Source organism: Oncorhynchus nerka, linkage group LG4 (assembly GCF_034236695.1).
Source record: "Oncorhynchus nerka isolate Pitt River linkage group LG4, Oner_Uvic_2.0, whole genome shotgun sequence".
Lineage (NCBI taxonomy): Eukaryota > Metazoa > Chordata > Actinopteri > Salmoniformes > Salmonidae > Oncorhynchus > Oncorhynchus nerka.
This window is the reverse complement of record NC_088399.1, coordinates 28,334,196-28,349,700: the sequence shown is the minus strand read 5'-3', so window position 1 is coordinate 28,349,700 and position 15,505 is coordinate 28,334,196. Positions and strand designations below refer to the sequence as shown.

Sequence of the window (15,505 nt, the reverse complement as noted above, 5' to 3'; positions counted from 1 at the left end):
ACATCTGTAGTGCAGAATCTGTGATCTAGCTGTAACGCCCTCTGTGACTCCAACTCTATGCACGAGTGTGCAACCCCAACGGTGTCTAGGGTTCAATCTCCATCTGCACCTTTCTACTTTGTTTCTCCCACTTGTCTTCCCCTCTGATTTCAGTACAGTCTCAAGAAAGTGTTAAAATAGCAATAATAATAATAAACATTGAATAAAACATCAAAGCCAAAGTTGCTATCTTGGTGTTTAGCTAAATATCCACAAATCTCTCATTAAATCAATGAAATGCATTTATAAAGCTCTTACTCCTTTTCTACCCAGGCGAACGGATACAGCTTTGTGAACATTGACCACGGGAACGCCGTAGCCCTGCTGAAGACGTTTCCCACCACTGTGGATATGATCATCATCCGAGAGGTGACAGCGTAGAGCGAGACAGACAGGACTGTGACCTCCGATCCATACGAAACCACACGAGAACTGAATGTCCACTTCCTTCTTATTTTTATACACAGAGGAGCCTGCTTTATGGTGAAGAGAACCTTTAAGAGCTTTTGGGATAACGGGGGCTGAACCACTGCATCAAGTGGACTTGGGGGGGGATAGCCCGGTTATTTTTTACTCAGAGGACGCACCAGAGAAGGCGTGTGCTCCAATGACACAGAGATTTTGTAAAGACTGCTTTCTGTAAAGACTTGTTTTTCAAAGAAAATAATTCACCCTCATCATTGCAGTTTCTAGTTGCTGTAGTTGAGCATTAACTGTAGTTGACCACTAGAGGACAGGGCTACCTCTCTTTATCGCTCTGCTTACATCCGATTTGCCTTCATTTTTAAGTCATGTTATTATTATTTTTAAGATGCTGAAACCACTTGTTTGACTTAGCCGAGATGTGATATGGGGGACAATGTTATGTGCTTTCTTGTGGAGACAAATGTAGTACTGGATTGAGCTTTCGGGGAGTTTCTTTTATCAAATTTTCCCTCTGCCTACTTACAATTGTGACAGTTTTTGGAACGAGTTCCATACATAGTGGATATTTCAGAAGGACAATTTATTTGCCTCTGCCTCCATAGAAACTGTGAGCCACACTGCATACATCCAGTATCTGTGCTGTCCTCATTTTAGTGTAGGAGCAGTTTCAGTAGCCTCCATGGCACCACTGGCTTGAAATATCCCTCACTCACCTCTCAACTCCTGAGCAAATCCTCCGTCACTGAATCAACCGCCCCGAGTGACCACTACTTGGATGCTGTAAAACGCTCTTTGTATGTGAAATGGAATTGGGACTGGAATATGGAACAGATCATGAGAGAGGATGCCTTTGCTTGGCCTTAGTTAGCCTAGCCAGAATGTGATGTGAGAATGGGTCAGAAGGTGGCGTGGTAAAGGTAGGTAAGCTAAGCATGTGTGGAGAACATGGCCAGGGGTGTATTCATTATGCTGATTTTGTTGCAAAACATTTCTTAAACGGAAGCAAACTCAACGAAACAGGGAGGGACCTAGCTAAAAGTGTCCAATATAAACTGTTTTAGTTCCAAAAGGTTCAGTTTTGCAACTGTTTGGACGAATGATTACACCCCATGTGTTGGGGGTGCTGCTGGGAGTGACACCCTATTCCCCATAGAACACGCTACATACTAGTGGTGAACTGTATACAAAGGATATAGGTTGTCATTTCAGTTGCAGCCTGTGTCAGACTCTGAGCAGGCCTGGTCTCTGTGCCCCTTTCACTCATGTTGGTAAGACTATAAAGGGCTTCTCCCTGAAGGCAGCCATTGGTGACTAGAAAACACTCTCACATGCTTTCAGAATGAAAAGGGGTTTCTGTCTAACATTTTGTTAAGTGGCGGAAAACAACTACATTTTGCCTTTGTGTGTAAAATAACATTTTTAGACATCATGCATCATCTCTTTTTGTGTTGAGATAGTGTTTCATATATGGACTCTTTTCTCTACCCTGGATCAAATGAACTAGGGGGGAGCTGTCAAGTGCCATAGACCTTGAACTGTTAGAACAAGGGGAGGGAAGGAGTGACTACCCTGACCCTCAAGCAATATTCACGTACTTTGTTTCACAACAAACTAAACGCTCTCCTCTTGAGTACACGCCGCGTGACTTGTCATAATGGTTTAATAGCAATAGGATTGGTTTTCATTCAGAAAGACATCCAATTGCATTTTTAATAACCTGTAATAAAATATTGTTACACAGGATTTATATTGTGAATATTTTTTAAATAAAAACATATCTTTAGCAAAGAAACCAACATTTTAGTCTGCATTGTATAATAGTGAATGGTCTTGTGGCACTCTGCCCTTACAAATGAGTTGCTAGTTTTCCCAAGCTTGACTGCTCTGAAAACTGTTCAAACCAGCTTGTTATGTTGTGCAAACATGATTCACTTTTACACCAGTGTAAAATGAAGTCAATCAGAGCTCCAAAGGCAAAAAAACAAACAGTCATTTGTAATGTTTAATTGAATTGTCAAATGATAAAAATGCTTTTTAAAGCTACTCTGCTATGTCCACTCAGTGTGATCAAAAGTTTATAGATGTATGTGTTGTTTGCATGAAATCACCCCATGAATTGTCTATTTTGTGAGTTAATCCATGAAAAAAGTATTTCCTACAGAAACTAAAATGATCCAATTAAAAGATATCTACAAGTTATGGCCCCAGTGAAATTTGTTTACAAATGGATTGTAATGCAAACACTGAATTGTGACTGAGCATATATAAAGTTATGACATTGTAATTTATGTCATCCCAATACCTAACAAATTTGTAAATGTATAGTCCTATATGGCTCAGTTGGTAGAGCATGGTGCTTGTATCGCAAGGGTTGTGGGTTTGATTCCCGGGACTACCCATATGTAAAATCAATGCATGCATGAATGTAAGTCGCTTTGGATAAAAGTGTCTGCTAAATTGCATATATTGAATATTACAAATTTTAAATGGTATGTAATCTACTGTACCTGACCTGTATGTATTCAATTACTTCATGCATACAGTTTAAGATTATGGTACTGTCAACTTGTGACTTGAATGGAAAACACTGTATCAATGATGTTTGCTCCCCTCTTTTCCATTTTGAATTCCAACTGAACATTGCGCCCAACTGAAACTGTCCTAGTTTTTTAATCAACTGCAGCCCCAGTGGCACGCTCATAATAACTGCAGATGTTTTTGTCATTGGTCAATGTTCGCCTCAAGCGGTAACATTTAAGACTTCTCCTGCATTTCCCCCTCTCAAGATTAGTTTAAGAAACATTGTAATAGTTTTTTATGCTGTTTTGTTGTGGACACTGTTCTTTTACATTTTGATCTGGGAATAATGATTGTCAAGGTCATATTTGTTTTATATTCGTGGCAAAAGAAGGAAAATAACTGTCCAATAGACGGCAGACAATCTGGGACTAAAACCTCGGGGCTCACCTGTTTTCCATATCCAACAACAACTGGTCTCTTCACATTCACACCTTGTTTTTATTTATTTCGCACATTTTCCTGTGACTTTATAGACATTACTAATCAAAATGTAAATACTTTTAAAAAGTTAAATGAATTAATCATGGCATTAGTCACTCTGAGTTTGTAAAACTAGCAATAAGTTGCAATGCATACACAACCCTTTTAATGTATAGCTATTTCAAAGGTTTCTCTGGAAACAGCTACAGTAAGATGATTGATATGCATTTATTCAACATTCCTGATTTTTGTATAAAATTATACTGTTTCTGAGGTAACCTGTGGAAAACAAGAAATAAACTAATGCTCTTTAAAATGTTTTCTTCATTGAATGACACTCATCATGATTTTCCAAAGGTTTTGAATAAATGAACACTCCATGCCAGAGCATGTGTGGATATTAACAGTAATATGTTGAACACAGGAAACTGCTGAGGGGGGACGGCTCATAATAATGGTGGGAATGGAATATTAAACACATGGAAAGGGTGTTTGATGTGTTAAAAACCATTCCGTTCCAGCCATTACTATGAACCTATCCTCCCTAAATAAGATGTCACCAGCCGTCTGTGATGTTGAAGATACAGTTGCAAGAAATGCATATTAATGCAGCTATGTATTAGGATTTGGAAAATAAAATGAACATAAGGAGAGCCCTTGAACTACATAACAGCTGTGATGCTCCCACACCACCAAATGTAATGGACTTGGCTTACAGTAATATTTACCTTATGTTACACCTTGGCTATATTCTAAAAATGTCCACTGTAGACAAGTGTTCAGGTTCCATGTATTGGTTCACCAAGTCCGGTCTGTATAAGGGGGGATTGAGACAAGCCCAGATTAGACTACATTAGTTCTGAAGAGGTGTCATTTCAAAATGTAGAGCTCTAGCTCTGTTGGTGTTACTGTTCTGTCTGTTTGGGGCATGGGCTCAGGGAGAGTATTTATTCGTATTGTATTTATTATGGATCCCCATTACAGCAGCTACTCTTCCTGAGGTCTGGCAAAATGAAGGCAGTTATACAATACATTCATAACAGCTTTCACAACACACTAAGTGTGTGGCCTCAGGACCCTACTCCACTACCACATATCTACAACACAAATCCATGTTATATGTGTTTATGCATGTGTCTGTGCTGCTTCACAGTCCCCACTGTTCCATAAGGTGTATTTTTACCTCTTTTTAAAATCTGATTCTCTTGCTTGCATCAGTTACCTGATGTAGAATAGAGATCTATGTAGTCATGGCTTTATGTAGTACTGTGCGCCTCCCATAGTCTGTTCTGGACTTTGGGACTGTGAAGAGACCTGTCTTGTGAGGTATGTATGGGTGTCTGAGCTGTGTGTTTAAACAGACAGCTCAGTGCTTTCAGCATGTCAATGCCTCTCCCAAATACAAGTAGTAATGAAGATGTGGAGAGAGAAGGGATTGAAATTGAGCTCAGGGGCCCAAGGACTAAAGCTACAGAGACGACCCACACACAGGCAACCGACCACACCACCACCGTCTTTGAGATCTGGGATGGGGTGAGAGCGCCGAGAAACATGGTGGTAGAATAGAGAGTTGAGCTGAGGAACATGGAGCAGGTTGAAGGGCTAAGGAGAGAGAATTAAGGTAAATGTGTGAATACCACATAGTTTAACATAATATTTTCACGTCATTATTTTTAACTAACTACAATACTCCCTCTGTGGCCTGGTTCCTCTCAAGGTTTCTTCCTATCTACAGAGTTTTGTCAACTTTGATCAATAAAATGATCAACAGATCTAATGTTTGATTTGTTCCTCGTATTTCTAGAACAAGCAGCAGAACGGTATGCAGTGCAGGCCAGAATGACAGCCGGTGACTGTTGATGCAGGCATTGAAGGGCAGCCATACTGTGTATCCTACACAGAACAAAAATATAAACGTAAGATGTAAAGTGTGGTTTCATGAGCTGAAATAAATGATCCCAGAAATGTTACATACGCACAAAAGTTCATTTATCTCAAGTTTTGTGCACAAATTTGGTTACATCCCTGTTAGTGAGCATTTCTCTTTTGCCAAGATAATCTATTCACCTGACTGATGTGGCATATCAAGAAGCTAATTAAACAGCATGATCATTACACAGGTGCACCTTGTGCTTGGGACAATAAAAGACCACTCTAAAATGTGTGGTTTTGTCACACAACATAATGCCACAGATGTCTCAAGTTTTGAGGGAGTGTACAATCGGTATGCTGACTGCAGGAATGTCCACCAGAGCTGTTGCCAGATAATTTAATATTAATTTCACTCCCATAAGAGAATTTGGAAGTATGTCCAACTGGTCTCTCAACCGCAGACCATGTGTATGGCGATGTCAACCTTGTGTATGGCAATGTCAAACTTGTGAACAGAGTGCCCCAACAGAGTGCCCCATGTTGGCAGTGGGGTTATGGTATTGGTAGGCATAAACTATGGACAACAAACACAATTGCATTTTATCGATTGCATTCTGAATGTACAATAATACCGTGACGAAATCCTGAGGCCCATTTCTTTATGGTACATGTGACCAACATATGCATATCGCAATCACACTGCACACTGCCCTAACCCATCTGGACAAGAGGAATACCTATGTAAGAATGCTCTTCATTGACTACAGCTCAGCATTTAACATCATAGTACCCTCCAAACTTAAAAATCAAATCAAATTTTATTTGTCACATACACATGGTTAGCAGATGTTAATGCGAGTGTAGCGAAATGCTTGTGCTTCTAGTTCCGACAATGCAGTAATAACCAACGAGTAATCTAACTAACAATTCCAAAACTACTGTCTTATACACAGTGTAAGGGGATAAAGAATATGTACATAAGGATATATGAATGAGTGATGGTACAGAGCAGCATAGGCAAGATACAGTAGATGGTATCGAGTACAGTATATACATATGAGATGAGTATGTAAACAAAGTGGCATAATTAAAGTGGCTAGTGATACATTGATATAGAGTACAGTATATACGAATGCATATGAGATGAATAATGTAGGGTAAGTAACATTATATAAGGTAGCATTGTTTAAAGTGGCTAGTGATATATTTACATCATTTCCCATCAATTCCCATTATTAAAGTGGCTGGAGTTGAGTCAGTGTCAGTGTCAGTGTGTTGGCAGCAGCCACTCAATGTTAGTGGTGGCTGTTTAACAGTCTGATGGCCTTGAGATAGAAGCTGTTTTTCAGTCTCTCGGTCCCAGCTTTGATGCACCTGTACTGACCTCGCCTTCTGGATGATAGCGGGGTGAACAGGCAGTGGTTCGGGTGGTTGATGTCCTTGATGATCTTTATGGCCTTCCTGTAACATCGGGTGGTGTAGGTGTCCTGGAGGGCAGGTAGTTTGCCCCCGGTGATGCGTTGTGCAGACCTCACTACCCTTTGGAGAGCCTTACGGTTGAGGGCGGAGCAGTTGCCGTACCAGGCGGTGATACAGCCCGCCAGGATGCTCTCGATTGTGCATCTGTAGAAGTTTGTGAGTGCTTTTGGTGACAAGCCGAATTTCTTCAGCCTCCTGAGGTTGAAGAGGCGCTGCTGCGCCTTCTTCACGATGCTGTCTGTGTGAGTGGACCAATTCAGTTTGTCTGTGATGTGTATGCCGAGGAACTTAAAACTTGCTACCCTCTCCACTACTGTTCCATCGATGTGGATAGGGGGGTATTCCCTCTGCTGTTTCCTGGGTCTCGACCCCGCCCTGTGCAACTGGGTCCTGGACTTTCTGACGGGCCGCCCCCAGGTGGTGAGGGTAGGAAACAACATCTCCACCCCGCTGATCCTCAACACTGGGGCCCCACAAGGGTGCGTTCTCAGCCCTCTCCTGTACTCGCTGTTCAGCCATGCACGCCTCCAACTCAATCATCAAGTTTGCAGACGACACTACAGTGGTAAGCTTGATTACCAACAACGACGAGATGGCCTACAGGGAGGAGGTGAGGGCCCTCGGAGTGTCGTGTCAGGAAAATAACCTCACACTCAACGTCAACAAAACAAAGGAGATGATTGTGGACTTCCCTATCCACATGAATGTTTTGTTTCCATAAATTCGCCCTAGCAGGAGAATTGTCAGCCATGGGAGCCAGAGTGACAGCCAGTGAGAAGAGATGGAAGAGCTACAGAGAGAGAATGCGGGTAAGATACTTTTTATACTGTGACAAGATGCCTTTTGTTCCCCAACTAATTCTACCCACAACAATTGACCCTTGTAAACAGAAAAATATTCTGACTAGTTGTGGATATGTCATTAGAAGTTGTTAGCAACACCTCTGTAGACAGACATTCAGAGCCTTGTCATATATTATTTAACTAACCTATTATTGTCATCCAATAGTTATAGTATCATTATCTGTTACCATGTATGTTAATGTCTGATTGTTTCTATTTCTTATTATACTGTAGTAGTGTGTAGGATCATTTCATTAATTTACCTCTCAAAATGTAGCATAAGTAACTCTTTAAACAATCCCTTGGGCTCTATACCTCAACAGTATTGAAGGTATTGAATGGTGTGATGGTAACACTGGTTGGAATCTCAGGTCCACCGTGACAGACATGGACCACATAACAGTAACACAGTATATTATGTGCTTGATTCTACTGTACAGAGGTACAGTTTAGTTATTGAAAATAAACATGTTAATCTGTTGTGTTAACAGACAGACCAGGTCGTCGCAGTTGTAAATGAGAACTTGTTCTCAACTGGCCTACCTGGTTAAATAAAGGTGAAATAAAAATAAAATAAAGACCAAAGGTGGCATTCTCTGCCAGTTTGAGAACTTAATCAACGTATGTAGGACCCCTAAGTGGTGCAACCACTCTGAACTTCACCAAAGTCTACACAAACATCAACCATGAGTACAGCCCAGTTACAGGTACTACTTACTTACACACTTTTCAAAATCTAATAAGATTTCTTGGGGTCATGCTCATTATTTCTTATATTCAGATACAGTTTGCCAGCAGCATACCACCCTGCATACCACTGCTAGCTTGCTTCTGAAGCTAAGCAGGGTTGGTCCTGGTCAGTCCCTGGATGGGAGACCAGATGCTGCTGGAAGTGGTGTTGGAGGGCCAGTAGGAGGTACTCTTTCTTCTGGTCTAAAAAAATATCCCAATGCCCCAGGGCAGTGATTGGGGACATTGCCCTGTGTAGGGTGCTGTCTTTTGGATGGGACGTTAAACGGGTGTCCTGACTCTTTGATGTCACTAAAGATCCCATGGCACTTATCGTAAGAGTAGGGGTGTTAACCCCGGTGTCCTGGCTAAATTCCCAATCTGACCCTCAAACCATCACGGTCACCTAATAATCTCCAGTTTACAATTGGCTCATTCATCCCCCTCCTCTCCCCTGTAACTATTCCCCAGGTCGTTGCTGCAAATGGAACGTGTTCTCAGTCAACTTACCTGGTAAAATAACGGATAAATAAATCATAAATCAAGTTGAAGTCGGCGGTTTACATACACTTAGGTTGGAGTCATTAAAACTTGTTTTTCAACCACTACACAAATTTCTTGTTAACAAACTATAGTTTTTGCAAGTCGGTTAGGACATCTACTTTGTGCATGACACAGGTAATTTTTCCAACAGTTTACAGATTATTTTACAGATTATTGTTTACAGATTATTTCACTTATAATTCACTGTATCACAATTCCAGTGGATCAGAAGTGTACATACACTAAGTTGACTGTGCCTTTAAACAGCTTGGAAAATTCCAGAAAATTATGTAATGGCTTTAGACGCTGCTGATAGGCTAATTGACATCATTTGAGTCAATTGGAGGTGTACCTGTGGATGTATTTCAAGGCCTACCTTCAAACTCAGTGCCTCTTTGCTTGACTGCATGGGAAAATCAAAAGAAATCAGCCAAGACCTCAGATAAAACATTGTAGACCTCCACAAGTCTGGTTCATCCTTGGGAGCAAATTCCAAACGCCTGAAGATACTATGTTCATCTATACAAACAATTAGTACTCAAGTATAAACACCATGGGACCACGCAGCCGTCATACCGCTCAGGAAGGAGATGCGTTCTGTCTACAAGAAAGGAATGTACTTTTGTGTGAAAAGTGCAAATCAATCCCAGAACAACAGCAAAGGACCTTGTAAAGATGCTGGAGAAATCAGGTACAAAAGTATCTACCCACAGTAAAACAAGTCCTATATCGACATAACCTGAAAGGCCGCTCAGCAAGGTAGAAGCCACTGCTCCAAAACCGCCATAAAAAAGCCAGACTACGGTTTGTAACTGCACATGGGGACAAAGATCGTACTTTTTGGAGAAATGTCCTCTGATTTGATGAAACAAAAATAGAACTGTTTGGCCATAATGACCATTGTTATGTTTGGAGGAAAAAGGGGGAGGCTTGCAAGCCGAAGAACACCATCCCAACCGTGAAGCATGGGGGTGGCAACATCATGTTGTGGGGGTGCTTTGCTGCGGGAGGGACTGGTGCACTTCACAAAATAGATGGCATCATGAGGTAGAAAATTATGTGGATATATTGAAGCAACATCTCAAGACATCAGTCAGGAACTTAAAGCTTGGTTGCAAATGGGTCTTCCAAATGGACAATGACCCCAAGCATACTTCCAAAGTTGTGGCAAAATGGCTTAAGGACAACAAAGTCAAGGTATTGGAGTGGCCATCACAAAGCCCTGACCTCAATCTTATAGAAAATGGGTGGGCAGAACTGAAAAAGTGTGTGTGAGCAAGGAGGCCTACAAACCTGACTCAATTACACCAGCTCTGTCAGGAGGAATGGGACAAAATTCACCCAACTTATTGTGGCAAGCTTGTGGAAGGCTACACAAAACGTTTGACCCAAGTTAAACCATGCTAACAAATACTAACCCTCAGTGTAATAGAGCTGAGATGTGGGTTTCCAAGAGAAACTAGGATAGTTACCGTCTTAACTGTAAGTACAACAGGAAATGAGTAACCCCAGCTAAACACTGTGCAAGAACGCAGTGTAATAGCTCAAAGGTTCTACAGCTGCACCATCGAGAGCATTGGTGATTGCATCACTGCCTGGTATGGCAACTGCTCAGCCTCCGACCACTACGCGCTACTGAGGGTAGTGCGTACGGCCCAGTACATCACTGGGGCCAAACGTCCTGCCATCCAGGACCTGTAAACCAGGCAGTGTCAGGGGAAGGCCCTACAATTTGCCAAAGACTCCAGCCATCCTACTCATAGACTGTTCGCTCTGCTACCGCAAGGCAAGTGGTACCAAATCACCAAGTCTAGGTCCAAAAGGCTTCTTAAAGCCTCAAGTCATAAGACTTCTGAACAGCTAATCAAATGGCTACCTGTACTATTTGCATTGAGATCGACAGTATCAGCCTTTGTCTCAAACACTATCTGAAGGAGGAGACATAATAGCTGTAGCTTTTCCTAGTGGAAAAAATTCTGCTAACAGCGTAATATACACTGCTCAAAAAAATAAAGGGAACACTTAAACAACACAATGTAACTCCAAGTCAATCACACTTCTGTGAAATCAAACTGTCCACTTAGGAAGCAACACTGATTGACAATAAATGTCACATGCTGTTGTGCAAATGGAATAGACAACAGTTGGAAATTAAAGGCAATTAGCAAGACACCCCAATAAAGGAGTGGTTCTGCAGGTGGTGACCACAGACCACTTCTCAGTTCCTATGCTTCCTGGCTGATGTTTTGGTCACTTTTGAATGCTGGCGGTGCTTTCACTCTAGTGGTAGCATGAGACGGAGTGTACAACCCACACAAGTGGCTCAGGTAGTGCAGCTCATCCAGGATGGCACATCAATGCGAGCTGTGGCAAGAAGGTTTGCTGTGTCTGTCAGCGTAGTGTCCAGAGCATGGAGGCGCTACCAGGAGACAGGCCAGTACATCAGGAGACGTGGAGGAGGCCGTAGGAGGGCAACAACCCAGCAGCAGGACCGCTACCTCCGCCTTTGTGCAAGGAGGAGCAGGAGGAGCACTGCCAGAGCCCTGCAAAATTACCTCCAGCAGGCCACAAATGTGCATGTGTCTTCTCAAACGGTCAGAAACAGACTCCATGAGGGTGGTATGAGGGCCCGACATCCACAGATGGGGGTTGTGCTTACAGCCCAACACCGTACAGGACGTTTGGCATTTGCCAGAGAACACGGAGATTGGCAAATTCGCCACTGGCGCCCTGTGCTCTTCACAGATGAAAGCAGGTTCACACTGAGCACATGTGACAGATGTGACAGAGTCTGGAGACGCCGTGGAGAACGTTCTGCTGCCTGCAACATCCTCCAGCATGACCGGTTTGGCGGTGGGTCAGTCATGGTGTGGGGTGGCATTTCTTTGGGGGGCCGCACAGCCCCCCATGTGCTCGCTAGAGGTAGCCTGACTGCCATTAGGTACCGAGATGAGATCCTCAGACCCCTTGTGAGACCATATGCTGGTGTGGTTGGCCCTGGGTTCCTCCTAATGCAAGACAATGCTAGACCTCATGTGGCTGGAGTGTGTCAGCAGTTCCTGCAAGAGGAAGGCATTGATGCCATGGACTGGCCCGCCCGTTCCCCAGACCTTAATCCAATTGAGCACATCTGGGACATCATGTCTCGCTCCATCCACCAACGCCACGTTGCTCCACAGACTGTCCAGGAGTTGGCGGATGCTTTAGTCCAGGTCTGGGAGGAGATCCCTCAGGAGACCATCCACCACCTCATCAGGAGCATGCCCAGGCATTGTAGGGAGGTCATACAGGCACGTGGAGGCCACACACACTACTGAGCCTCATTTTGACTTGTTTTAAGGACATTACATCAAAGTTGGATCAGCCTGTAGTGTGGTTTTCCACTTTAATTTTGAGTGTGACTCCAAATCCAGACCTCCATGGGTTGATAAATTTGATTCCCATTGATAATTTGTGTGTGATTTTGTTGTCAGCACATTCAACTATGTAAAGAAAAAAGTATTTCATAAGAATATTTAATTCATTCAGATCTAGGATGTGTTATTTTAGTGTTCCCTTTAGTTTTTTGAGCAGTGTACTATGTCTATAGTAAACACTGCGCAATACTGTATAATAGTAAAGATTACTACGGACCTACAGTATCAGCCATTGTCTCATACACTATCTAAAGGAGAGGAGACATGACTGGAGTGTGAACTGCTTGACCGTGAAGGGGCAGGGCATTGTAACTCACACATGCCTATAGTTTATTTCTTGCTTCAAACGTGTGGGTCGGCTGTACTGACACCACGTTTATAACATATTTCTTTCTTTATACATGGGGTTTGAGGTTGGCAGGACTTTAGAGAAAGTGTGTTTATAATTGTGCTCAGTCCTGCAATGGTCACCTCTCATTAAGCTATCTATTTTGCATAGTTGGTTCACGGTTGAACACAAGTGTTTAGGCAAGATTTCTGTGCCCTGTGAGAGATGAAATCTTGGTGTGCCTTGCAACACCTAAAGGCTCTGCATGGTCAATCTAGGTTCTGCATTGGCCATACAGCATTTCTGACAATACGGCCTCTGCATGAGTCATGGTATTCATACTTCTTGCACTTCGCAGAGCTATTGTGAAGGAAGTTCTCAAGGAAGTGAGTTTGTGTTTATACAGGACCTACCATTGCCACCAACCATTAACCAATCATGTCAATGAGGAGCCCTCCACATTGTTAAAAAATATGGGTGTGGTGCCATTAAAATGCTCTGCATGGTCAATCCGGCATCTGCAGTGACAGTACAGCATTTACTGGAATGCTTCTCAAATGTATGTTTTATGCGTTCTCCACACTCGCTGAGTCACTCACATTAAACAACCATCTTTCCTGTAGTTGTTTGTCTTGCCAACGTAGTGGTGCCAGTCTGGCACAGACAGGGTGTCACACACTGTAAGATTCTTTACTTGGTCGTGAGGATTCTCCATACCACCACGCTGTCTCGCCAAAACAATGATGTGATTAGATTGTTAAAGTAGCTAGAACGAGTTGTGGCTCAAAGCAGCCTCAAAGGAGTTGAAATTTCGAGCCAACATTTTTAATTGAATAGCATTGCTTGTGAACTTCAGAGCTGAAACAATTTTACTCTGTGGCTCTTGGATAAAGGCAAGTACAAACGCATACTAATAGTAATCTCTCCTACTCGAGTGTCTACTCTACACATTCCAGGGGATGCGAAACATCGTCATCATCTCACTGGCTTCTTCTCTGGTGAGCTCTCATTGGCTATTGCTGATCACGGTCTCAAAACGTGTCGTTGCACATCTCACATTATAAGAGCATTGCAGGTTTTGTGCTGATAACAACAAACATGTTTGAAAATATCGGGACGTCAGGGACTGCTCAAAGACCGGATCGGTAGCCCCAGATTGCTTTTCTGACCCGCTCACATTAAACGAGTGTCATTCATGGCCACGCGTCGCAAGGCGGCAACAACATGGGGGGTTGTCTCCGATCTCAAAAACTTGTCTGGGACAGCTAAATCGGAGCCAAAATTGTGTGGTGTACATCCGGCTTAAGAAAAACCCTAACCGCCGCAATACTGGTCGACCAAACCGAGTATTGCCCAAATTCGAACACTGTCACAAGTAATTAAAACAAGGACAAAACCCAAACAAGAAGGCACAAGTCAAACCCAGTGGGACTGACAGCAGGCCACCCAGATGGAGAGGCTAGCTAGTTAGCTTGCTCCAAGCTATTGAATAGCTGCAGGTATACTTCTGTGCTTATACACTCTAACATAGCACTCTTAACAAGCAATCCTCTCTGGAATGTGCCGAGAGAAAAGCAAGAGGTGGAAGTTGTGCGGTAGCAGCTATCTAAGGGGGTCAGCAGCAGCCTCAGCACTACCTGGGACACGGGACTAATGTGAAATCCTTACTCGGAATGTATTCTGCCGCGTGGAAGGATACTATATTGGAGTGCTCAAATATAGTGCTACATAACACCGCTTAATCAAAACCGTCTAACTCAGGGCTCTCCAAACGTGTTCCTGGAGAGCTACCGTACTGTAGGTTTTCGCTCCAACCCTAATCTAGCACATCTGATAAACTGAATCAAGTTAGTCACAACTAGGGTTAGAGTGAAAACCTACAGTTTGTTAGTAGGCAAACGGAAGTGTTCTCCCCTCCTCGATAGCCACCTTTTATCGAGGATACTCATGTGTATTCTACTGCAGAATCATATTTAAATTTTCCACACCCCCTTTGAATCGGCTTTTGTTTCATCAGAGAAAAACGCTTTTAAAAACAATATTCTACTTATTGTTTTATCTATAAAATGTCTTGCACAACAATTTTTTTGCACTTTACACATTTATTTTGGGATGCATCCCTGTTAACTTAATTTGCCTAATGATGCTCCGAGCAGAGAAGGACCGCCTCATTTCAAGCAAAAGCATTTCCATCCACGTCCACTCTCCTCGATTGACTGGGGCTTTTTTCAATAGGAGAGAGGACGCAGTCTGGTGATGAAATCTAATTGAAGAAAGACCCTTGATGTTAGACATCCTTGACACATGAAGGCGCTGTTCGCACAGCAATCGGTGGAGACATCAAGATCTTTCAGCATTTACTGTCAAAGATTTGCTAAACTAACCCAAGATTGACCATAGTATGTCGATTCCAATGGGAGCAAATTAATCAAACAAGGAAGTAGGCAGAGCCAAGCACGAGCTAGGGAGATTATATTGGCCCGTTCTAACATGTGTTTGCATATTTCCGTTAGGGAACGCCTACTCTGTGAAGTGCGTGTGTGCAATTGCTAATTTCGCCCTTGCACTCCTTTTAAACAACGCCATTTTGGGGGGAAACTTTACCCGCAAAGGGTAAAGTCTACAAAATGTAATCCACTTCGTAACAGATTGTAGTTTTCTTAACAGTATTAAACTCAAATGTTTCATTGATGAGAAAATTAGCAGACTATCGTCCAAAATCCTTCTCGCTCCATCTTCTCTCACAGCCGCCACTTCCCCACAGCCGCTTCCCCTCACCACCATATTTGGTTGTGAGTGGGACACGCCAAACGGATGCTTCAGATTTATAC

General features: G+C 42.8%; 1 protein-coding gene across 4 annotated transcripts in view; it reads left to right on the top strand.

The window, feature by feature from the left end:
• Window positions 1-3,781, top strand: part of LOC115121526 (erbin) — a 115,518-nt gene extending 111,737 nt beyond the window's left edge. For all 4 annotated transcript variants that reach the window (XM_065017426.1, XM_029650639.2, XM_029650643.2 and 1 more), the window contains one exon: window positions 313-3,781. In XM_065017426.1, the coding sequence (XP_064873498.1) occupies window positions 313-420 (108 nt within the window). In that variant the 3' untranslated portion in view covers window positions 421-3,781. The remainder of the gene's footprint in view (window positions 1-312) is intronic.
• Window positions 3,782-15,505: the final 11,724 nt, after the last annotated feature.